Raw genomic sequence first — 25,116 nt, 5'->3', positions numbered from 1 at the left:
GACCCTGCTTCGATTTTTTTTGCAAAAGAATTTACACTTTCAAATTCCTTTGTGATTCCCACATTGTTTTGGTCACGTTTGAGGAAGCCTTCTCTCTTGAGTAATTGTAATCTTTTTATACAACTATTGGTTGTATGTTCCCATATTTCTCAATTGTCTGGAAGTTATCATTTTTTAAGTTTATTTATTTTGGGGGGCAGGGACGAGAGAGAAAGAGTAGGGGAGGGGCAGAGAGAGGGAGAGAGAGAATCCCAAGCAGGCTCTGCACTGTGGGCACAGAGCTGGACGCGGGGCTTGAACCCACAAAGTGTGAGATCATGACCTGAGCTGATACCAAGAGTCCGACACTTAACTGACTGAGCCACCCAGGCTCCCCCCCTCCTTTTTTTTTTCATTTTTTTTAAGTTTATTTATTTATTTTGAGACAGATGGAGAGAAAGTGTGCCTGGAAGCTCTTTATGGCAATTCTCATTGTGCAGAATTATTCTAAAATAGTAAATGCTTCTTAATTCCAAACCATAAAAAGAGTGGTCTGATGGCATTTTCGTAAGCATTGGTACATTCTTCAACAAGATGAGTGTGGGAAGGAAAAGTGAGAAGGTGGCTGGTAAGAGGCTCACGTCTTGTGAAATGGTGGCACTTGGACGGCCAAGAGGACTTCTACTAAAGGATTCTGGGTGATCCTTTAACACAGCAGGGTCACTCCTCTTCCTGCTGTCTGCCCTCCCACCGACTCCCCTCTGTCCCCCCTAGGAAGTTTCCACTCCCTCCTGCCCACCTACACCCATACTCAAAACCAAGCTGATGTTTTCACGTAGAACGTCTTCCGCCTCTAAAATTTCCTTCCAAGTACCACTTTAGAAGTTTGGCTCTTTTCTTCTTCCTCATTTAATAATCATAATTGCGGAGAAATAAAATGCAAACCGGAGGTGTAATACATCTCCTACGACCTCACATTTTTAGGGTTATTTTTTCTTGCCAACTGATCCTGCATTCATGCTAATGTCCCCCTTCTTGTATCCTTAAAAGTACTCAGCTGTTTCATCAAAAGCCAAAAGGAAAATAAACTAAGTTTCTCAGGCAATGTGAGGTGATAACAAAGGACTCCAGCATTTTGGGAACAGTTTTGGATTAAGGGGAAAGAACCTATTTTAGTTGCCAGCTGTTTCTTCAAGAAAAAAAAAATGGCTGTGTCTCTATATAAAGAAAGGCAAAATTTTTAATTTGTTTTCAGAATCTGCCTCTAAGAAGTTTCTAGAAGAAAGGAGAATATCCATCACATAATAGTATAAGACCTGTTATCTCAAAGGGAGGAAGTTATGAATGCAAGTGTCAGTACTCAAATTACTTTTTCTTCCAATTGTCCTTTAAATTCCTAAGCATGATGAGATTACACAAGGTTAAAAAAAATTATGTGTTCACATATATATGCATATATATATATAATATACACCCACATGTATATCTGTGTGGACATATATGTATGTATATACATACATATGTGTGTACATATATACACAAACATCAATATATGCATGTATATATAAGGATAATATGTGCATGTGTGAGTGTGTGTGTATATATATACATACACACATATGTGGAAACTGCATAGTACTTTTTAAAACAAATCCCATATTTTGAAAGGACAAATCGGTTAGGAAAAAAATTGGAAGATCAGTTCTTCCCCCTACAGAGATCCCAGAATTTTAAGGTCCGGAGCCTAAATGTTTCCAGCCTTTTCCAGCAGGCACAATACCAAGATGGTGTCTCCAAAGGCAAACATACTTTCCTGGTAGATAACTGCTTTCTTGGTCTCTGAATAACTGTGGCCACATTCTCCTGAAGAAAATTGTGGCCTATTTTGCCAGTTAATTTATTTTTCCAGAGTAGTAAAATTCCCACCCTGAGGCACAGGAATGAATCAAAGTTCCTAAAGGAAAAGGCCTCTTGTTCATTACTGTCAGGACGGTGTTTCTCACCTTCTTGTCTACAACGATGATCTAGTCATGATGCAGCTTCTGTACCGCTTTCTGGAATTTTCTAGAATCTGGCTGGGGCTTCTGTGTGTGTGTGCGTGCATGTGCATGCGCACCTACACAAAACTCTAGCAGAACTTAACCGTTGTTTTCCATTAGCTAGTCTGTTGCACTTCTTCATCTCTCTTATCTTTAGTGTATTATCTCATTATTACTTATTCTCCTAGTTCAAGCATTTATAAAGCCCCTGTTCCAAATCTGGCCCTGTACCTGGTGCTGTGCAGCCCAAAATTATTTCTGTCTTCATTTATTTCAACCTGTACCATCCCATGAAGTACTTGTCATGTGCAAGCCTGAAGAAAGATTCTTGCCTTGGAAGAGCTTCTAGTCTTTTTTTCTTTGCCATTTCTGGACAGTCCGTTCTTAAAACCCATCTTTTATAAAATGTCTAATCTTGGCATATTAATATTTAACCTTATTTGGAGCCAAAAACAAAGCACACAATTCCTCTTGAGTCATTTTTCATAGTAGAACTCTCATCTGGTGTCATTTCAACAAATAGGGATCACCCTGAGGACCGTGTGGCCCACACTTGTCTGAATACTGGAGTCTGTATTTTCAAATCAGTAACTCTTTTTTCCTCTGACATAGCAGAAATGCACGGATATGCTAGAAAAGAAGAAGGGAACAGAAAAAATATATGTGAAAATACTTGAAAAAGTTGAAATTCTGATAAAATTTTTAAAAGTGGTAGACTCAGAAACTTTGGTTTCTGGCTTTCAAAGACTTGGATCCTTGGAAAAGGCTATTTTATTCCATGAGCCACAGTTGTCAAATGGTCTTTTTTCCTTTAAAATTTTTTTTTCTAATGTCTATTTATTTTTGAGAGAGCAAGGGAGGAGCAGAGAGAGGGGGACACCGAATCTGAAGCAGGCTCCAGGCTCTGAGCTGTCAGCACAGAGCCCGACGCGGGACTCGAACTCACAAACTGAAAGATCATGACCTGAGCCGAAGTCGGACACCTACCCGACTGAGCCACCCAGGCGCCTCCAAATTGTCTTTTTTCTTTTAATTTGTGTCTTTTAATCTCACAAATAACAGAATCCTTTAAGACGACCTTCATTTCACCTTTCTGAACATTAGCATGCACACTTTTTTAGATGCGGAGCTTTTGGAGTCTTGAGCCTATTATCTGAATCGGATTCTGTGGCTATAAAACACGAGGCATTTTGACTGTGGTTTTAACCTTGAAGATGTCGGAGTCCATTTCTTTTCTTTCTTTTTTTTTTTTTAAACCAACATTTTTCACAAGAATTATTGTTGTCTTAGGTTGGGTTCTTCCAGCACTGACCTTAAGACAAGGATTGGAAAGCAAGCAGTTTATGTGAAAAGTGGTTCCAAGAAACGTTGCTAAGGCAGGAGGGAAGAGGGCCGTGGGAAGGGAGAACACCATGAAGATGCTTATGAAGCAGGTTGATTCGGTGGACAGCGGGAGCTGGGGACATGTGGGAGACGGGGCAGAAGATGCCTCAGAGTTATCCCACTGGAGGGGTGAGGAAGTGGGCGTCCCCAATTATCATCAGCATCCATCCATCATTAGCTGAGGGCTCAGGCCAGGGCACTTCCGTCCTCCAAGGGGAATCATCCCTGTTCACAGCCCCATGTTGATCCTACATCCAGGAAAGGTGAGTGTCTACAAATCATTTTCCTGCAAAGTCCGTTAAACCCATTTAATTCCATGATCGGTTTTCCATATGGATCGGCCAGATACGTTCCCCTCCTTTTGTGTGTGTGTGTGTGTGTGTGTGTGTGTGTGTGTGTGTGTGTGTGTGTTTTCATTTCTGTTCTGCTAGGATTAACCACTTATGGTCTGAACTATTGCAAGTTTCCTTCTGTGGCCATTATTTCTACCAGGTCCCGTTTGCTCACATCTGCATCTAAATTTTGCTCCGCAGATTCAGCCACTGTCATTTTTATTTTTGTTTGGTTGCCCTCTACCAAGGATAATCATGATACATTAGACTTAGAAGCACAGACTGCTTTACCTGTGTATTAGCCGATCACTGGGATCAGTGTGAACATTACCCCTCAGACCACCTAAGCTTGTTCTATTACTCAGCACGGCCGTAGACCAGCCCCAGTGAATTCATAGTTTCGCCTTTTTTTTTTTAAATTTTTTTTTTAACGTTTATTTATTTTTGAGACAGAGAGAGACAGAGCATGAACGGGGGAGGGGCAGAGAGAGAGGGAGACACAGAACTGGAAGCAGGCTCCAGGCTCTGAGCCATCAGCCCAGAGCCCGACATGGGGCTCGAACTCCCGAACCGCGAGATCATGACCTGAGCCGAAGTCGGACGCTTAACCAACCAAGCCACCCATGCGCCCCCATAGTTTCGCCTTCTTAAGCCTCAATTTACTCACCTGCAAAACTGTGCTAATAATTATAGAGACTTCCTAACTTGTGGCAAGGAATCATTAAGGTCAACCCTTCAGAAGAATTCCTGGCCTAGAGGACGTGTTCAGCACGTGCTATTTATTACTACCAATGTTATTGTCATTTAAGATCGTGATAATGACACATTGGTTACTTCATAAACTACTAATCGCTTTGCCAAGAGGATACTCACCATCCACTCTATTCCTAAAGAGCGAATGGTTGTGTCAACCTGACAGTCAACATGTATCGCTTCATGGGTTATAGTACCTGCCTCACACGTGCTGGGAAGGAATGGGAAAACAATGTGTGTCACAAGCCTGGTACATACAGGCACTAAGCACCAGTTTTTTCCCCTTTTGCTTTCCTTCACACGTAGGCCTTAAGTCCAGAGGATGGGAGAAAGGGTGTTATGATGGATTTCTAAAGCACATTGAGAAAGTTGGCCTTCCTAAATCCAGAAGGGTACTGGTCTCTGTGTCCTCCTGGGTTACAGTGATGTTCCAGCATCCTTTCCAGAATGTCTTCAGGACGGTGCAGTTTGCCGCTCTCATTTGATGAGCTTCACTCTCCTACCATCAGCATTTTGGGGTGCTAAATATGCTATTTATGATTATGAGCTAAGATTGTTTCTGTAAAGTGTGTGCATGTGTTTTGAGTTTTTGTCTTTTTTTTAGATTTGATTGTAGGTGCCTTCGGAACAGGAAAAGTAGCTGTTTACAGGTACGTGCTTTGCAGTATGCAAGTGTTCTTTTCATTGTTTCTTTTTGCCTTACAGAGTACGTCCCAACTATTTATTTTGGAGAACATGTAGATGCTCTTTTTAAAGTTTGGAGGAATTTTTGCTCTCAATTGCTTTCCTTCATCTGTATTTTTTTGTTTATTTTTGAGAGAAAGAGAGAGAGATAGAGCGTGGGAGGAGCAGAGAGAAGGAGACACAGAATCTAAAGCAGGTTCCAGGCTCTGAACTGTCAGCACAGAGCCCGACGCGGGGCTCGAACTCAGGAACCCTGAAATCATGACCTGAGCCCAAGTCGGACGCTCAACTGACTGAGCCACCGGGCGCCCCTCATCTCTCTGTCTTTTTATTCTCATACCTTATGACCAGACTTCCAGCCCCTACTCACATAATGTTAAATTAAGATATGAATCTTAGGAGAACTTCTAAAACGATATGCTATGTTTGAATTTTTCTCTTTGCTTTGAAAACGCATTGAAAGGTGCTTATAGAGGAGGGCTACCCGTGGGGAAAGATTACTATTTACCTGCCTCGCAGACTGACGCCTGGCCGCCAGGCTTCTCCCTCCCTCCCTGTCTTTCCTCATAGGTATTTGCCCCAGTGGTTGTCTAACTCCGGGCATGTCTTACTCGGTCTTACTATCTTGCTTTCTCAAGGCCTGGAGCTAACACAATATTAAAAACAAAATTATGTAACAAAGTAGAGGTAAGGAGTGTAGGGTAAACTCCTGGTGGGGCCCATTGTGATAATCATGAACACACACTGTCCCAAGGCACGGCCCTCCCTCCTGTCAAAGGAAAACTTACCCAACGCGACATCATTTCTTGTTGTCATCTGGGGACTTGGCTCTTAGCTCTCGTATCTCGGAGCCCAGGTTCAAAACTTGCCCTGTCCCCTCCCCTAATGAGTTACTTGCGTCTCTGGTTAGCCTCACCTGGGTGGGCGGAACTCCATTTGCTCTACATTCCTCCCTCTCCTCAAATTTGGCCGAGCATTAGAACCACCTGGAGAGTTTGTTTAACATTCCCGTGACTGGCCCTGACCCCCTGAGGAGTTGATGCACTTCATCTGTGGTGGGGCCTGGACATATTACCTGTTTGGAAACTCCTGGAATGCTTACATTGTGCAGTCAGGATCGACAGCCACTGCTCTGCGTGAAGTCCAGAATGATCTTGTCAACCCACCCTTATGAGTTTAGCTAAATCTGCAAAGCTTGCATAGAACATTATCAATCAAAATAAAACACCATCAGCCCGTAAGATGAGAGAATTTGCAAAACTCAAGTACTTACAGGCACGAGTGAAGGCAGAATGACGCATTTGCTCCGATAGGAATAGAGCAGATTCCAGAGAGGCAGTGCATGGCAATAGCACCAAATACCCTGAGCCCCCTCCATAAACAAAGCGAGTCTGGGAACACAGTTTTGCCTGATGGGGCCCATAGCATCCTTCATTTGGAGTCATGAGCGACGACATGTGTTTTAAGGTAATTAGTTAAGTCTGGAGCCCACCTGTTGATGCAGTGAGGCAAATTCTTGGCCTGAAGGCTGGGAACGTTGGCAGTGGTCCCTAGAAGTGCAGTGTTGCTCATGTGGCTCATCGAAACCTCTTGTTTCCTCCCTGCAGAGCAAGGCCGGTCGTGACTGTGGATGCCCAGCTTTTGCTGCACCCGATGATTATCAATCTGGAAAATAAAACATGCCAGATTCCGGAGTCTGTGTCACCTGTGGCCTGGTGAGTTAGTCCGCCGCTTCTCAAACTCCGCTGTGGATTCAAATCACCCAGGCATCTCGGGAAATGCAACGCCTGGGGTGCGGCCTGAGACTTTGCATTTCTGAAAAGCTCCAGTCAGATGTTGATGCCGTGGGTCTGCGCACCCAATCTGAGTGGCAAAGAGTTAGTCTTTCTGAATGGACGAAGAAAATGTGATGTGTATACATACATACACATTCCTGCTGTATACACATATGTGATATATTGCTACATGTACAAAATTACAATATATTACAATATACGCATATATATATATATATATATATATATATACAATAGAATATTACACAACTGTAAAAAAGGATGAGATCTTGCCATTGGAGACGATATGAATGGGCCTAGAGGGTAATTAAGTCAGGCTGAGAAAGACAAATAGCACATGATTCCACTCGTAAATGGAATCGTTACAAGAAATGAACAAAGAAACAAAAAGCAGAATCAGAACTATAAATCCAGAGAACGACCCGATGGTCGCCAGAGGGGAAGGGGGTGGGGGTGTTGGACAAAAGGGGTGAAAGGGAGATGGCAACACAAGCCCCCAGTTACGGAACGAGTGAGTCACAGGAGTGCAAGCATAGCATAAGGAACACAGTCAACAATATTGACCGTGAGAGCCGTGTAATGGGACACAAGGTGAGCGTAACGTATCAACTTGTCAAATCGTGGAATCCTGTACCTGAAACTAATGTAACAGTGTGTGGCAGTGATGCTCAAGAAATGTTTTTTTAAGATAACGATATTCAGAGAGATTGGCGATGTAAGTAAGTATGATGAGGACAATGGTGGCAATATTTCTCAGCATGGGAGAAGAAAGGTACAAACACAGAAAGGAGGGAATTTAGAATATTTCTTGTGGTGCGAAGCTGGAATGGGAGGCCTGAATGCGAACTCATGTTTTTCAACATATAGGGATAGAAATAAATACAGATAGAGAAAAAAAGAGAAGGATCTAGGACATAATGCTGATCTTTTGTTGTTAACCTGTCACCTGAAGGCTACTTCCCCAGTCTGCAGGCTCCAGGTGAAAGGAGAAACATAAAAACATTTGGGAAAATTCCCAGTGTAACAAATCTTGGTGATCTCTTTTGGATTCTTTGCATGCTGAAATAAATATTAACCGCACTGCAAATAGGAGAAAATACCTTGACTCTCATATTTGTGTATGCTTATGGAGACCCCTTTCCAGACATATATGTCTCTCTCTTTTAGTCAGGCTTTAGTGAAACTACTCAGTTTCCTGTGCTGAAAACACACGTCAGTTTCATGATTTAGCACGCACAATTTGACAGGAGGTAAACATTATAAAAATAGTGATTTTCCTGCTCTAAACTCTGTGGTTGTGGCTGTGATCACATTATCAGGAATAGTAGTAAAATTACGGTTCCTTTGGTGGGCCATAGGAGAACACAACTTACATGGCTTCTGGAAGTGTTCCTTCTCAATCTTGCCAGGCATCTGAAGGAAGTACAAATGGAATTCAGTTGTAACACGGCTTGGGAACATGTCACTTTGTTTCTCAGTATGTAGGTCCTCAAGGGTCAGAGGTCTGTCTTAATTGGGTAATGCCAACAGGGCATAGCCTCTGAAAAATCAACAAATACTTGGGAGTGTTTGAGATTTGCCCTCATTTTCCAGAAGGTGTGGTCGAACTCAGACAGTATGTTCAGTTCCTGAGAATTGTTAGAGGCACAACAAACCAGTGTTGACGCAGAGAACTTCTTTCCAGCCAGTCTCAGCATGTTGTTGATGGCCTTTTGACAGGAGCTCATACCAGAGTCAAAGCCATCGTGGGTGGAGGGTGGGGAGTGAGGGGGACCCTGAACAAGTCTTTGAAGAATGTCCTTTGCTGGGCAAAGGACTCTGCGAGGCATGCCCTCTCCGTTGCCAGTTTTTGGACAGAGCGGGGAAGTGCCCTGAGCACATTTTCAAAGGGTTTAAAACCATAAAATATTATAATGAAAACCTGATCTGAGAAAATATGTGAAAGAGTCAGCATCTATCCTTACCCTGGCGTGATTAACTGAAATGTTCTGTGGGAGCTACTTGGGCAAGAGTGTTAAGTCTTCAGTTCCCCAAAGAGTCTGGTGTTCCCCGGTTCATGGCTGAATGGACCCTAGGCTGGATTCTTTGAAGTATCTGTGTGTGGCACACTTTGATATAAAGTGTTGTTTTGAACTACATCATTTTTTTAAAGGATTTTTAGGTGTTTTGTTTTGTTTTGTTTTTTGTTTTTAAATAAGAGACGTGTGGGTGGCTCAGTCAGTCCAACTCTTGGTTTCCTGGCTCAGGTCATGATCTCAGCGTTCGTAGGTTCGAGCCCCTGCATCAGGTTCCACGTGGTGCCTGCTTGGCATTCTTTCTTTTCCCCTCTTCCTTTACCCTGTTCATGCTGGCGTGTGCCCTCTCTCTCTCTCTCTCTCTCAAAATCAAGAAATAAACTTAAAAATAAATAAATAAATAAATAAATAAATAAAATATAAGTATTTTTAACAGAGATGGGGTCTGTTTGGTTTTATGGAAAGAGTATTACTTTATTATATTTATTATATATTTATTATACGTATATGCTTATATATATTTATTTATTATGTAAAAGAACATATTTCTTTTCATGAGCCATTTTCCTTATTACCTCATATTAAGGTAAAATGCAATTTGTTATGTGGGAAAATGCATAGGATATGTCTTTATAATTATTTATTTCATCCTATTGCATGCATTCTCTGCAAAACATTTCATTTTCACATGCAAAAATTTGGAATTAATGGTGCCTCAGAGTACTAGAAACAGCTGGCTCAGTCTAGAATGTGTTTCTCTGACACTTTGTAAGTTTATTTTAGGAATTTAGGTCAGTATTTCCAAAATAATTGACAGGCATTTGTTGATGTGCTTTCTTGTAGTTTTGTCTGTATGTGATCGAACTTTGTATTCTACATCTGAAAACTATTTGAGTGAACCCGGACTGGGAAATAGTTCTTCATGTCTGCCAATGTAAATTTCTCTGTCTTTCAAACAGCTGTGTCCTTTTATAAACGATCCGCTACTGGTATTTCTAAATTAGAAAAAAAAAAAATGGCACAACAAATATTAATAGTGTTACTAATCAATTAGAAAAATAAAAAGCATTTAGTAAGATATTTCATTTGATAAATGTAAAAGATCATCCCTATCCACTTTTCAAATCTGAGGAAACCTTTTCCAGTATGCCTACCTTTATGCAAAATCTGATATTTGCTGTCACTGAAATCGAATTAAATTGCGTAGGCTGAAAACTGAACTGCTTTGTACTTTTAAATCCTGTTTCACATCCGCCTCATTCTTTTTCCATCAAGCATGGCTACGCTCACCGTTATACCACAGCATCATTATTCCAACTGTACATCGGGTTGGGGCTGGTGTCAGAGGATTTATAACGTATTGTCCTGCTTTCTGATATATTAGAAGCACTACAGACGTCAGTTTCCTTTAGAACTTATGTGATGAGGGATCTGGGTTGATTTGTTGTCTTTGCTCCAATCAGACCTATTCAGACTAATGTACCATATTGGATGTGACCATAAATTCAAGTTTGCAGTTTTAACTCTAATTAAGTATAGGTCACAGCTTTCCCTGAAAATGCAAGAGTACTTTATAATTAGGTGTAGACCGTGAGTGGACCAAATGTTTTGGCAGATAAAACACATAGCGAATATATGTGTATGTTTACGTACAATATATAGTTTGCTAAATTCAGAGTGAATGCTTCAACAAAAACACTAATTCGAAATGATATATGGATTTCTATGTTTATTGCAGCATTATTTACAATAGCCAAGCTACCCAAGTGTCCATAGATGAATGGATAAGGAAGATGGGGTATAAATACACGGTGAAAATTACTCAGCCATAAAAGAATGAGATTCTGCCATTTGCAACAACATGGATGGACCTAGAGTGAAATAAGTCAGAGAAACACAAATAACATATGATTTCAGTCATACGGGGAACCTAAAAAACAAAGCAAATGCACAAACAAACAAAAAAACCCAGAAACAGATTCATACAGAGGACAAACAAGTGGTCGGCAGAGAGGAGGGAGGGATGGAGAGATAGGCAAAATAGATGAAGAGGAAGAATAAGAGGTACAGACTTCTAGTTAACAAAATAAGTAAGTCACAACGATGAAAAGGACAGCAGAGGGAACAGAGTCCATCATTTTGTTGTAAGTTTGGTGGCAGATGGTAACTACACTCATCACAGTGACCACTGAGTAATGTATAGAGCTGTTGAATCACTGGGTCGTTCACCTGAAACAAATAGAACACTGTATGTGATATTACCATATTACTGTATTACTGAAATATTACCATATTTCAGTAATAAAAATTTTCTAAATGTTTTATTTATTATAACTGGATGACATTTTCTGACACCTGATAAAACTAGGTCTTTTTAAAATTTTTTAAGTAAACTCCACACCCAGTGTGGGGCTTGAACTCAGGACCTGAGATCAAGCGTCTCATGCTCTAGGGACCAAGCCAGCCGGGTGCCCGATAATAAAAATTTTCTTTAAAAGAATGAATATTTTTGTCCACTACTATAAAATTTTGAGGTTTTCCTTTTAGATCAGAACCAGGGGGCTTGGAACGTTTTGATTTGGTAACTCTTTTCTGTGAAAGACGTCTACAAACTAGCACATTTAGGTTGAGGTGCTACTAACAATAACTCGATCAGTTGTAGCAGTTATTTTAAACCTGTATAAAGATAGTTACAGGGGCGCCTGGGTGGCTCAGTCGGTTGAGCGTCCGACTTCGGCTCAGGTCATGATCTCACAGTCGGTGAGTTCGAGCCCGGCGTTGGGCTCTGGGCTGTTGGCTCAGAGCCTGGAGCCTGCTTCCGATTCTGTGTCTCCCTCTCTCTCTGACCCTCCCCTGTTCATGCTCTCTCTCTCTCAAAAATGAATAAAACGTTAAAAAAAAATTAAAAAAAAAGAAAGTTACAGTCATCCAGTTAATGATTTGAAGGTAACAGAAAGGGGGAGTTAAGAATAACACTGACCGGTAACTGATATAATTCATAACTCAGCTGCTAACATCATTTGTCGATCAAATACCTCCTCGCAAAGAGACAATCATGTTCACATTCATAGTTTCGTTTATTACTTTTTCAAAAACTCCAGTGCTTTTGAAATCTTCATGTCAAACAAAATCCTATCTATAAAATTATTTTAATGTAGCTAAGTTGACAATCTGATTATAAATAGGAATTTATCTTGTAAAAGTTAATGAACTTTGTCTATGATTTTAACACACAGCCAAGTACTTCCCAAAAAAAGTTGGACACAGAAAATATTTCAGTTTTGAAAGCCATACCTGCTGCAGAATTTAAAGATATGGTTAACCCCTCATCTTTCTTAAATAATTCTAATTAAAGTCGAAGTGGGCTGGAATTTGTGATTTCTCTGGGGAAGGGGTACAAACACTTGTAATAGCAGAGACATCTCAGGAAACTATTGGCTTAATGGCATGTGGCAAATTATTTACCCTGAAGGGAGACATTGACTGAGGTCACGGTAGATAGATGAGTCCCAGATGTGACACATTTTCATTATATTTGACACAGGAAGCTGACACATAATTAAAGTATGATTGGGGATTATTTACAGCTTTTGGATGCTGTAGAAATATTCAAATTATACTATAGTATTTTATTAATGAAAACATCAAGAGTGTCCTTAAATCATTGTTAAGTAGTCTCTTCTATTTTTACTTTCTTAGAAATGTGAAAAAGCCCCATTCCGAATGCTGGCTGTTAGGGCTTACCATTGTTCAGGAGGGACGTGAGCACATTGTGCAAAGCCAGGCAGAGACAACTGGCCATTTCTCATTCCCTCTTTGGCCACCGAACAGGTCCGAGTGCCGGTCATCCTACAAACCATGGCAGACATCTCTTTGGAGTTTAGGTCAATTTCCCAGCAAAACTATAAGGTGTTTCTTACGCACATCAACCCTCTTTTTATAGTCTCTCTACACCATATCATTGTGCCTACCCAGCTTGAGACAGCCACACTCAGCTCCTTATGTTCCTTCTCTCTCCCTGCCCTCTTGGAATGTCTCTGCCTCAAATTATACCCACACCCAGCAAGTTACCACCAGGTCCCCATCTCCTCCTAAGCTGGGTAGGGATGCGGGTTAATCATCCCATAGGGCTCCGTGCCTCTTAGGATTAACATGACTTTCAAAGTCCTGTTCCCCACAGATCAACCCAACCAGCCTCCCCTCCTCTAGCTTCTGGCCTTGCTCGAATGCACCAACCATACTGAATTTCCTCAGGTTCCTCAAATGGAGTCATGTTCTTGCTTATCTCCAGGCTCTATGACTGGCTGTTCCCCAGCTGCATTGACTAATTCTTCCCTCCCTGGCACATGGATGATATTCATTTGTATTTGTTGAATCAAAGCAGCCAGTAATTAACTAATCCAATGATTAAATCAGTTAGCTGCTAGTAATGCTTTAAAGTATTACCTTCCTATGTATTCATGTTAGTTGTCTTAATTGTATTATGGTCAACTGGTGAGATATATATATATATATATATATATATATATATATATGTATATATGTATGTATGTATATATGTATATGTATGTATGTATATGTATGTATGTATTTTTTTACAAATACATGTATATTCAGTTAGTTGTGTGTGTGTATACTGAGAAGTATAAAGGAAAAATGATGTATTCATTTGACCTGGGGTGAGGTGAAGTAAGATTTCTATTTCAGATTCAAAATGTTATTAACCAATACATTATTGACTATTATTTTCCATAGCTTTTCTTTAAAAGTATGTGCTTCAGTAGCGGGCCAGAGCATTTCAAATACAATAGGTAAGCATGTTTTCATTTTTACACTCCTATGCTACACTGAGAAAAGTTAACAATAAACGTTCCTCTGCAGACCCTATAAAACTTTCAATGAGCCCGTTTCTAATATTAAGATTTCTACTGTATATATGGAAACCTCTCTGTAAATATTCCTTGAATAATTGGTGTTAATATTATCTATAAAAACAGATACCATCATGGGGGAGGGGGAAGTGACTGTGTCAAACCATTACAAAACAAGTTTCATAGCTTGGGGAGTATTTTATAAAACTTTTGCAGCTCGTGTATTTGTTTTTGATCCCAACTATGAAAACAATGTTTTCTGAATAAGCAAGTGGAAATAGAAATTCATTCGAGCACTGCATTCACTGAATACTTTGCCTTTCCTGATTATATTTGCTCTATTTCTGTCCCTTAGGCCTGACCGCCGAGGTATACTTGGATACTCTGAAACAAAAAGGAGCCGTCAAACGCACACTTTTCCTTGACAACAATCAGTCACATTTCATTTTCCCTCTCACCATCAAGCGGCAGAAATCCCTCCAATGCCAGGACTTTGTCGTTTACCTCCGAGTGAGTGTTCCAGAATCACCCTTCTGGCCTCCTAACGTTCAGACTCCAATTCCAACCTTTCTTCTCTACTGGACCATCCTTCGGGTCCACAGAGATCCACATCTATTTTCATTTTATAGGAGGAAATTTTCTTCTAAGGGCCACACGCTCCGTTTTTGAGCTTTTCTTCAGCTGACCGAACAGCATGTGGCTATTAATTCCCAAAGCTTCTTTCTGTCTTGCACACTAGCCTGATAATAGTACTCACTCAGGTGGTTTTTATTTCTCACTGCCTCCCTCCCAAAAAACCATAAACATGAAACGCAATTTATTTGAATTTTTCTCCCGCGTGAGGATGCTTGGCCAGATGTTATCGATGTGCATTTCAGAGCCAAGTTGGGAAAACGTTCAGGCATTCAATGCCTTTATTGAAAGTAATTTACAATTCTGTTTTTAAAGAAATGTATATTTACAGTAACTCCAAGACCTACCGTGGAATAAAAGAGCCGAAATATATATAACACTATTATCCCAGCTTTTTTACCAGTCGTGGGGTTATCCTCTTTCTTATTTTGTCTCCGCCCTTCAGGCCTTTGGGGGTACGACCCTCTTCCCCTGGAGGGCTTCTGTTTGTTTTTTCCGAGGGTGGTGAAGGTGTTTTGCAGTTCATGCAAGCTGAAAGAGATAATAAGAGAGGAAAAGAATCAAGATGTTTCCTTCTCCTGAGCCCAAGAGGACTCCTAAATGCAGCCAACCTCATGAAAATAAAAAGTCACGAAACTTTCCATGACATTTATTGCGTATATGAGTATGTTTTTTTCCTTTGCAATTTAACCAATTTGTGTGAGTCACTGAGATCTGCAGAACCTGAAAACTGCCTCCAGAAGCATCTATTTCAACGAAGCCACAAGTCTAAACGGTTTCGTTCCCGAGCGTGTGTTAATTAATCCTATATTCCACCTCAGTCAGCGTGTACCTAAGCCCGCTGCCGTGATAATTACCTCCTCGTTCACGTCCACTGACTGAGGTCACCTGTTGCCTGCCTCTCGCAGACTAACATCATGTAGCTATTTCACAGAGCCTTCCTTGCGTTTGTGATTATTTTCCCTAGGATGAAACTGAATTCCGAGATAAATTATCTCCAATCAACATTAGTTTGAATTACAGTTTGGATGAATCCACCTTTAAAGAAGGCCTGGACGTGAAACCAATATTGAATTACTACAAGGAAAACACTGTCACCGAGCAGGTAGGTCCCCGATGGTCTTTGATGGTTGATTCTCGGTCAGGCCCTGGGCAGCGCTCCTGTGACCTTAACACCAAATCCAGCCTCTTTTGTTTTCGTTCCTGCACACAAACTTGTAACGTTTGGGAGATTTTCCTAACGTGTTTCCTGAAACGCTGCATCACTGTGTTTTCGGAAGCCCTTCCCCTTGTGCAACCAAGACTTAATTTGTTCAAAATGTGGCTGTAATGGAATCAATACAGCCTCTGATCCTCAAAGTGCTGCCCGAGTACCTTCTTTATGGACATTTCCGAATGAATGGGGATCAGGCTATTATGTAAACGAAGTTATACCGGAAGATCACTGCCTTGCTTCGGGTTTTTAGCTGGGCAGAATTCACGCAGAGAGAAACGAAAGCCTTGGTTTAATTTGTGGAATCGTTCATAGTTGTCAAGAAAAAAGGATGTGATTCAGGTTTTCCGAGATTATTCCTGATGCCTGTTTGCACAACACAGGCTCACATCCTGGTGGACTGTGGAGAAGACAACATGTGCATTCCTGACCTGAAGCTGTCAGCTAGACCGTAAGTTTAAATAAATAAACTTGTGTGTTTTATCTAATGGAATACAGGTGTTTATTTAAAGCTTCTCTGGAGAAAGTATACACTTCCAACGACTACAAAAAAAAAAAAAAAAATACCCTGTGTGAAATTCTTGAGCTTGGCAACACTTCGGGTCAGCCTGTGGTTTGGGTCAGTCCTTTGTCACCGGTGTGAAATGAACACACCCTAAGATTTCGCTTGGGCTCTTTTCATCTTTCAGCAAAAGCGGGAAAAAAAATGTTTTTGTTCAAAGTAAACTCATCTGGGGGGTGATTCAAGTTGTACGTACTTGCCTGAGTCGTGCGTGCAAGAGACTCGGGCTGGTTCTGTTTCCGCCTTAGCCCGAACCAGCTTGTGCGGGGGCCGTGGCTCAAAAGCATCCTTAAAGTTGTCAAACCGTAATCGCTTTTACTTTGCTGAAACAACTATTTTAATGGCACTCTGTGGAGTCAGGCAGAAGGTGTCCCCAAGTCAAATTAAGAATCAAAAGTCTTTCCGGTTGCCTGTAATGGAGAGTCACCAGTCTGGCACTGGTAACTACACTGCATCTTGTTAGGGCAAGAAACAAGAGTCAGATGTACAACATCCTATGTCGGGAAAAGCAGATTCAGGCTTCTCATCCCCAACACACACCCACCCAAGGCCCATCTCGCCGCCAGTGTTTGGAACCTGCTTGGCAGTCTTTTTAGGGGATGTTCTTCCCAAACTTCACGATTGAGCCAGTGTCCGAAACAACAGCTGTGATTGATTAAGGGTTAAAAGTGGCAAAATCGGCTCAGTTTGAGGTTTGGAGAGAAGGAAAATTCCTCAAAATACCTCAGAATCCTCCACCGGCTGAGATTTTATTGTATCTGCCTCTTTCCTTCCCTCTTACGGTTCTCTTGGCATCCACACCTCCCCCTGTCCGTTTCTAAAACGTCTCTGCCTTTTCACCCACTGCTCATCGTCTTCCTGTCGGGTGTGTTGAGTGATACGCCAGGGCTGCCTTATTCTGGCTTGGGAACCAATCATCCGATTTCCTGGATTTCTTTCTGGCAGATTAAGTATGTCAGTAGCCTGAAATTGACCACAGTGGGAGGATTAGGCCGCTGGAATGAGCAAATGCTACACATTGGTACTCTTTTTTTTGTTTTTTTTTTGGTAATGTTGTTCGGCGTTACCAGCACACCACTGGATGTCCTCCTGCTCTGCCCATACAGATGCGGTTCTCTTACTTCTTCTCACCACCCCCTCATGATGATCCAACCATCTTCTTGTCCAAGTCTCATATTTCCCTATCGTCCTTCTTTCCTTCCAAGTCCTTAGATAAAATATCTGCGAATCCAGAGAAGTATGGTAACTAATATTCCTTTTAAACTACGTTTTTAGAGATAAGTATCAGGTCATCATTGGAGATGAAAATCATCTTATGCTCGTAATCAATGCAAGAAATGAAGGAGAAGGTGCCTATGAAGCTGAACTCTTCGTGATGATACCAGAAGAGGCAGATTATGTTGGGATTGAACGCAGCAACAAGGTAATGCCTTGCCCAGTATTTGAAGTCGGAAAGAACTCCGGTATATATTTGAAGTCAAAGCGACATTAAGTAGAGCCATCTTAGCTGAGACTTTCTTCCCAAATGAAGGAGAACAAAATGGCACCCGGCTTTGCTAATCATAATAGCAGTGAGCCAGGAAGGGGAGGTGGTCTTAAGCAATATTAATATCTTTCTTGGCCATAGTGCAAAGATCAGTTGGGCAAAGATGGAGAGCTGAAGCAAGGAAGAGAATACAGCTGGCTGAGAGAAGAATCTCACTAATGCGATCTATCAGCTAGACTCCCCTGTTAACTCCCACCCTCGCTGGCTGTTTTCAGGCCTTTGTTTTTAGTTCCCTTCGTTTCAAGCAGGTCCCCGGAGCTCTGGTTTTCATTATTGCTTATAGAGGAAGGTCTGACCAATCCCAGCAGAGCACTGATAACAGCAGAGACAGGCACTGGAAAGGAAACACGTTCATTTTTCTTTCTTCGTGGCCCACCTTTTTGGGACCAGGACCGAGAAAAGTCAGGTCTTTGTCATTATTTGCTGGTCGGGCAATGCCACCATTTATTAAACTGACAATGCTTTTTATGATCTTTCCTCTCCTTTATCAGAACATGAATCTTCCCACTCAGGGTATCCTCAGGTTCTGCTATGTTTTTAATCACTTGGTCTAAAAACACATCAAAAATATATTGCAGGACAGTGGGGAAAGTCCCTCATTTTCAGAAATGTACAGACTCACAATCAAGGACAGAGACCCACTTTAACATTTCCTCATGGCCACCTCTGTGCTTCACATAGAACGAGGCACGAAGGGAACTCCTTTAAGACATGCCGATGGATTTGTTCATTGAACTACTATTTGTTAAATGTCTGTTAATTTCCAAATACCACATACTTTGAGGCGTATGAACATTCTAATGACTAAATAATTTTTTTAATTTTGTTTATTTTGAGGGTGTGAGGGAGAGACAGCAAACGGGGGAGGGGCAGAGAGCAAGACAGAGAGAATCCCAAACAGGCTCAGCGCGGTCAGCATAGAGCCCAACATGGGGCTCAGACTCATGAACCACAAGATCATGACCTGACCTGAAATCAAAAGTCAGTTGCATACCCAACTAAGCCGCCCAGGTGCCCCATAAAGACTAAATAATTTAATGAAAAACGATTTCTCTCAAGAGATGTTAGCAGGGGTACCTGGCTAGCTCAGTCAGAACAGCATGTGACTCTTGATCTCAGGGTCATGAGTTCGAGCCCCACGTTGGGTGTAGAGATTACTTTAAAAAAATTTTTTTAATGTTTTTTATTTATTCTTAAGAGAGAGAGAGACAGAGCATGAGCGGATGAGGGGCAGAGCAAGAGAGGGACACAGAATCGGAAGCAGGCTCCAGGCTCTGAGCTGTCAGCACAGAGCCCCACGAGGGGCTCAAACCCACAAGCTATTGAGATCATGACCTGAGCCGGAGTCGGACGCCAACCAACTGAGCCACCCAGGCACCCCTAGAAATTATTAAAAAAAAAAAAGGTAGACGATAACTTAAAAAAAATTAATGTCAGCAAACTGTTGCGATGTTGATACTTCATAGGCATTTATAGATGTAGAGATTATTAAAATCTCTACTCACCCCTCTAGGCTTGCGGTTCATGTGTTGGTTAAATTATCTTCTTAGTGAAAAATAAATAAAGAAATCCAGGTGAGTGATCATCACATATCTTTGACAGTCATAGAATCATTACGAGTTTCTGTTGGAGAAATTTATGGAAAAATATCACCTGTACACACTTACATGCAAATACTATGTAAACAAACAAAGAAATGAGGCTCGAGTATGTTATTTTTAAAAATGTTCCGTGGCTTCACTCATGTTTTCATTTCAGTTCCTTCATGTCATTCCACCCCCGACTTCGTTAAACAAAGCGTCTTTTCTAAAATGTTCTTTTAGCAAAACATCCAGTTTACCGTGGACTTGGTTGCATGGAAAATATGGGAGAACGCTTATCGTTTCCATCTCTGGCTGTAAACATTACAACGGACATCGTCCACAGTCTCAAATAAGCCCCTTAACTTTTTTTCTTCCATCAGCTTCCCTTGGGCAGAGACTTAGCTCAGTCTTTGAATCTCGCATGACTGAAGCCACATTCTAATTTGTTCTTTCTCTCTAAGCAGTTTGAGGTTTGCGTACCTTTTTTTTTGAACTCAGCTCAAGGGTTTTTTTTTTAGACAATCTTCTCTGAGGGGAAAACGTATTAGGATTATCTGATTGTAAGTTTTGTTATTCTTTTGTTGAACACATTCATCATTTCAAAAATATAAATGCTGACCATCTCCTTCTCTGGAAACCTTCACCGAGCCAGACTTCATACTTCCCTTTGCTGACTTTTTCTAAAATGTTCTAGGAATAAGGGCTTATGTGCTTTATGTGATGATTATGATTAGCATTATTATTATGGCAAAAATATATGTAATATATTTTAGCATTTTAACCATTTCTAAGTGTGTCATTCAATGGGATTAAGTGCATTCACATGATTGCACAACCTTTACCTAAAACCATCCAGCAAAGAACTTTTTCATCTTCCCAGATGGAAACCCTGTACTCACTCAACACTAACACCTGTTCCCCCAGCCCCTGGTAACCACAGGTCAGCTTTCTGTCTCTATGCATTTGGTATCCGGGGGACCTCATGGACCACCTCCCCTGCCTCCTGGCCACCTCACATCCAGCGTGTCCAGAACTAGATTTGTCAACCTCCCAGACTCACCCTTCTCCCGCCTCCATGGCCTGTGTCAGAGAAAGGCACCAGGAGCCACCTCGTTTCTCCAGCCCACCTCTGTCCCCAGTTCATCTCTTCTCTCCACCTGCTGCCCCTGACACCGCCCCTGACACCTGCCTTCATCAGAGCTGGCCTGATCTTCTGCCGAGATCACAAATGTCTCCTAACTAATCTCCCCATCTCCCTGCCTCCCCTCCCCTCTCTGCAAGGGGTCGTCCTCTCCCTAAAATGTAAATCTGACCACAGCACCCTCTTGCTGCAACCCCTCATTAAGTCCCCATTGCTTTGAGGATAAAGCCCAAAGCCCCTCAGTAACTACCGAGGCCCTTACTTCTGTCACCCCTGTTCACCTCTTTAGCCTCTCGTCCCTGGGCTTGGATCCTTTCCCTTCCCCCGCACCCTACATGCCAGCAGGACTGAATTTCTTTCCAGTTCCTGGAGTGCACGTGTGCTCTGTTGCCACAAGAGTTTGTGGCTGCTGCTCATTCTCTCGGACGCACCAACTCCACTCCCTCCTCCCCTTTATCCAGCTCACTTCTTTCTCTTTATCCTTCAAGTCTCAGCTCGGTCATGATTGAGGCTGCAAACGTGTATTGAAGAATCGAGATGGGCTGGGCACTGCTCTGAGATCTTATATGGGTTTAATTTACTTAATCTTCGTAGCGGACTTGAAGCAAAACAGCAAGGCTATCGGTATCCCCCACTTACAGAGGAGGAGAGATTTACTAACATGCCTAACACAGCTGTTGCCTAGCATACACTTCACTGGTGGGTCCAATCCCGTGCTCTTAACCACCGGTCCGCACTGCCCCCCAGCAGCCTGATGTGACCTCCTTCAATCTGCTACTTACATCTAAGTGCATAACCTCCTCTATCACTATGAATCTCTCCTATCGTAAAACTGAAACTGCACTGATTATGTTTCCATTGCTTTTTACAATGCTTGTGATTACTTATTATGGTTGTTACAGTAATTGGAAATTCGGTGAGGACGAGGAGTTTTTATCAGTTCCTGGTAAATAGCAGGTACACAGTACATATTTTTAGTGAATGAATAATATGTTAAGAGCTATAAATGGATTACAGCAAGAGTGTCCCTGGAACAGCTAAGGAAAATAATCTAGAAATATCTAGAAAAACAATCATTGTTCCTCTCAGAGAAAGGAAGTAAAGGTTAAAAAAAGAAAAAGGGTGGGAGGGACTGGGGAAAGAAAAGATCTTTGATTGATGTGAAAAAGCTATTTCTAGAAAGCTGGGAAAAATGTACATATAACTTTTAACCTTTAGATAAGATAAAAATATTTACTATAGAAACTAACTTTGAATTATATATTCAAAGGTCTCGTGGACATTTTAAAAAACGTTTTAGCTGGGTTCTTTTTTTCTGTTTTCAGGATTGACTTAATAATTTGAACACAAACATCTCTGTACAATTAGGGTTAGTTACAGATCCTTAAGAATTTAAAGGGGTGTCTGGGTGGCTTGGTCAGTTAAGCGTCCGACTTCGGCTCGGGTCATGATCTCACGGTCCGTGAGTTCAAGCCCCGCGTCGGGCTCTGTGCTGACAGCTCAGAGACTGGAGCCTGTTTCAGATTCTGTGTCTCCCTCTCTCTCTGCTCCTCCCTTGTTCATGCTCTGTCTCTCTCTGTCTCAAAAATAAATAAACGTTAAAAAAAAAAAAAGTTAAAAAAAAAGAATTTAAATACATGCTAATGCTATCTTTCAGAGGAGAGAGCATTACCAGCTTTTTGAAAATATGTTTCTTAGCTGCCTAGATACTAATGTGTCATGCAAGTTATTTAGAGAGAGCATATATTAAGGTGCCTCCAGATATCGGTCAGTTGCTCCTTTCTGATCATTCTGAACAGACTTTTCAGTGGGTGTTCCTACCTGGTTGACTGCAGGAGGGAGGATTTGTGTGTGTGTGTGTGTGTGTGTGTGTGTGTGTGTGTGTGTGATTTTTAATTTATTTCTGAGAGAGAGTGTGAGCAGGGGACAGAAGGAGAGGGAGACACAGAATCCGTAGCAGGCTCCAGGCTCTGAGCTGTCAGCACAGAGCGAGACGTGGGGCTCCAACTCATAGACTGCAAGATCATGACCTGAGCTTGAAGTCAGACGCTTAACTGACTGAGCCCCCCAGGCGCCCCCAGGAGGGAGGATTTTATAATTAGTTGTGTTTCCATTCATTTCAGCCCCATCTTAGCAAAGCATGTGATCCGCTCCTGCTGTCTCCTGACACCATTTACTGCTCTGTGCCCAACACGGTTCCAGGCACTGGGAATAAAAGAGATACAAAAACCCCTGTCCCCCTGAGGTTAATTTTCTTGAAGCAAAATTAACAAAATTTTTCACCTTGATGTCTGGTTGTTTGTCTAGCTTCTCATTGTTTTGGTGTTGGATCTTGGTTTTTCCTCAATGAAGTGGGAAGAATGGGATAGAGGGTGATTTCTGAAACTTTTACATGAGAATTCACATTACTTCCTTAAATGAAATTTCAGTAGAGCTGACAGATGGACAGATGGTCCTCATACTCAGAATGCTCTTCCTTCCACGGACCTCTCCTGGGGCGGAAATTCCCAAAAGGTTGCTCCTTGTGAGGGTCCCCCTGTTGTCAGCTTATCTCTGGGTATGAGGATGACGGGTCATGTTAGTGGCACTTCGTAAGTTAGAGGGAAATAAGGGGTGAACGTTTGTAGCTATCACTGGAGGTGGAGCAGGGCCACAGGGACATCAGGTTTTGAAAAATGGGAAGGGACTAAGGGTGGACAGCAAGGTGCGGATTTCGAGGCAGCTGGGAGTAGCATCAAGACACGAGAGAGACCTGACGCAGAGGGAAGAAGTTCAAAGATAAAGCTCCCTCACTTCTCCCTTTCGTTTGCTGTAACCTTGAGAACTTGTCCCGCACCTAGCTCTAAACGCCTCTTCAAACTTGAGTTTTTATACTTTCTGATGAGAACAGGCTATAAGGGGAAGAAGGGAGACGGGAAGCACTGGGGAAACACGAAAGCGTTCTCTTCCCGTCTTGAGTATTTAGAGGAACGAACAGAGATCGTTGTGTCGCCTCAAAATTAGGACCATGGTGTGTAGGACTCTGTGTTCAGAGCAGTTCTCTTGCACATGGTCACCGAGGCATACGATACCCTCTGCTAATAGCCGCCATTTCATCTTGGCAAGAATAAATTTGTTCCGTGGTGGTTACTCATCTGTGATCCTCCTGGCCCAAATTTAACATGAGCAATAGTGCCAATAATTTCTAAAACGTTCCTTGTTGCACGTGGTAAGCATTTTGCTCCTCCGTGAAACACATCGCGCTTACCGCTCCAACCTCCTTCTCAAATTAAACTCTGATCTTTCTGTCTCCCAAGCGTCTCTTCCTTGTTAATGGTCACCCGTGAACTCCTGGGCCCGGTGGCCCACACAGGTGTTTGAAATCAAGGGAAGCTTGCCGCCCACACCGCGTTGCCTTTGTGACAGGATGTAACTTATTTGCCGCCCCCCGCCCCCCCCCCCCCGCCACCCCCCCGAACTCCATGCTGGTGTTCTTTCCCACTGCAGGGGCTACGTCCACTGAGCTGTGAGTACAAGATGGAAAATACAAGCCGGATGGTGGTGTGTGACCTTGGCAACCCTATGGTGGCTGGAACAAATGTAAGAGAAACCCAGAAGCCCTTCCTAGGTTCTAATTGCATTTTAAAGACAGCTCGTGGAAAGCGCGCCCCCACTGGCACTCAGCTGTTTAGCACCTGGTAACAAAAACAAATTAGGCAGGAAACGACCGGGGGGGGGGGGCGGCGCATTACATCCTATACAGAGTGGGAACCCTGAGGTTAAACACATGAAAAGATGGATACTTTCATATGCTTTCTCTTTTCATTTTACTCTTAACATGTCTTTTAGATGGTACACATCTATGAAGACTTTTTTTTTTTTTTTTTTTTCTTTTTTACTACAGATCTTTTCTTGGGATATTTGTTCCTTTGAATCTCACGTCAGTTCAATTGTTTCTCGGTATTCCGTAAATGACTTAAGAAATAACATAAGTAAAGACTTTAGCAAAGGTGATTAAACTTGGATTTTTGACATACGTCCCGTCCCGTATGGGTATCATTCACAGTATTTTCATATTAAAAATGTTACCATGATCTAGGTTTTGAGTCAGCTCTGCCAGGTCTATATTTTCCATGCATTTGAACTTGAGAATAATACTGAAATGTGTTTGTAGCAAGAAAAAGAGAGAGTTAATAATGATCTGTAATGTGAATTTGGAAGAATAAAGACATGTTTTTCTTCTTCTTTCCTTGTTTCCAGATTTAGGAACTTCTCATTCGGGTTTTCTTGTGGACAATAAGTTTATTTTATTGCAACTGCCATTTAAGTACACGTAGTAACTTGTTGTAATAAATATCCCAGTGGACATACTTATTATGAAGTCATAAATCAGAAAAAAATTCTGAAATCTGCAAATACTGCATATTTAAATGTTTCATAAACTAAACATATGTATTCCTCTGTTTTAAATTAGATATTTATGATTATCAATGAAGTGGCCTATTTGAAAAAAATTTCATAAAAATTCATAATTGCATAGGTTTGTATTAGAATAGCTTCCCAAAGTATATTCCAAAGAGTGTTGATCCCTTGAGATAAGGCTTTAA

General features: G+C 41.7%; 1 protein-coding gene and 1 long non-coding RNA gene across 3 annotated transcripts in view; one reads left to right on the top strand and one right to left on the bottom strand.

Annotated features, from left to right (window-relative positions):
- Positions 1-25,116, top strand: part of ITGA8 (integrin subunit alpha 8) — a 185,968-nt gene that overhangs the window by 102,292 nt on the left and 58,560 nt on the right. Inside the window, exons 14-21 of the mRNA XM_078450391.2 lie at positions 5,091-5,136; positions 6,778-6,885; positions 13,737-13,792; positions 14,208-14,362; positions 15,453-15,590; positions 16,082-16,149; positions 17,536-17,683; positions 24,017-24,109. Coding sequence (XP_078306517.2) covers positions 5,091-5,136; positions 6,778-6,885; positions 13,737-13,792; positions 14,208-14,362; positions 15,453-15,590; positions 16,082-16,149; positions 17,536-17,683; positions 24,017-24,109 — 812 coding nt within the window. The remainder of the gene's footprint in view (positions 1-5,090; positions 5,137-6,777; positions 6,886-13,736; positions 13,793-14,207; positions 14,363-15,452; positions 15,591-16,081; positions 16,150-17,535; positions 17,684-24,016; positions 24,110-25,116) is intronic.
- On the bottom strand, positions 1,569-8,780 carry LOC144616977 (uncharacterized). Of its 2 annotated transcripts, none has more exons than XR_013556966.2 (3): positions 8,340-8,780; positions 6,444-6,835; positions 1,569-2,648 (listed from the first exon to the last, which is right to left on the bottom strand). It is a non-coding gene; the product is annotated as an uncharacterized LOC144616977 (long non-coding RNA). The 2 variants fall into 2 exon arrangements; XR_013556965.2 differs by having other exon boundaries at positions 6,663-6,835; positions 8,340-8,748.

The sequence above is a fragment of the Panthera onca genome, chromosome B4, assembly GCF_046562875.1.
Source record: "Panthera onca isolate mPanOnc1 chromosome B4, mPanOnc1 haplotype 2, whole genome shotgun sequence".
In the NCBI taxonomy this organism is placed as follows: Eukaryota; Metazoa; Chordata; class Mammalia; order Carnivora; family Felidae; genus Panthera; species Panthera onca.
The sequence above is the reverse complement of the archived record's forward strand: the minus strand, read 5'-3'. Positions and strand labels throughout refer to the sequence as shown.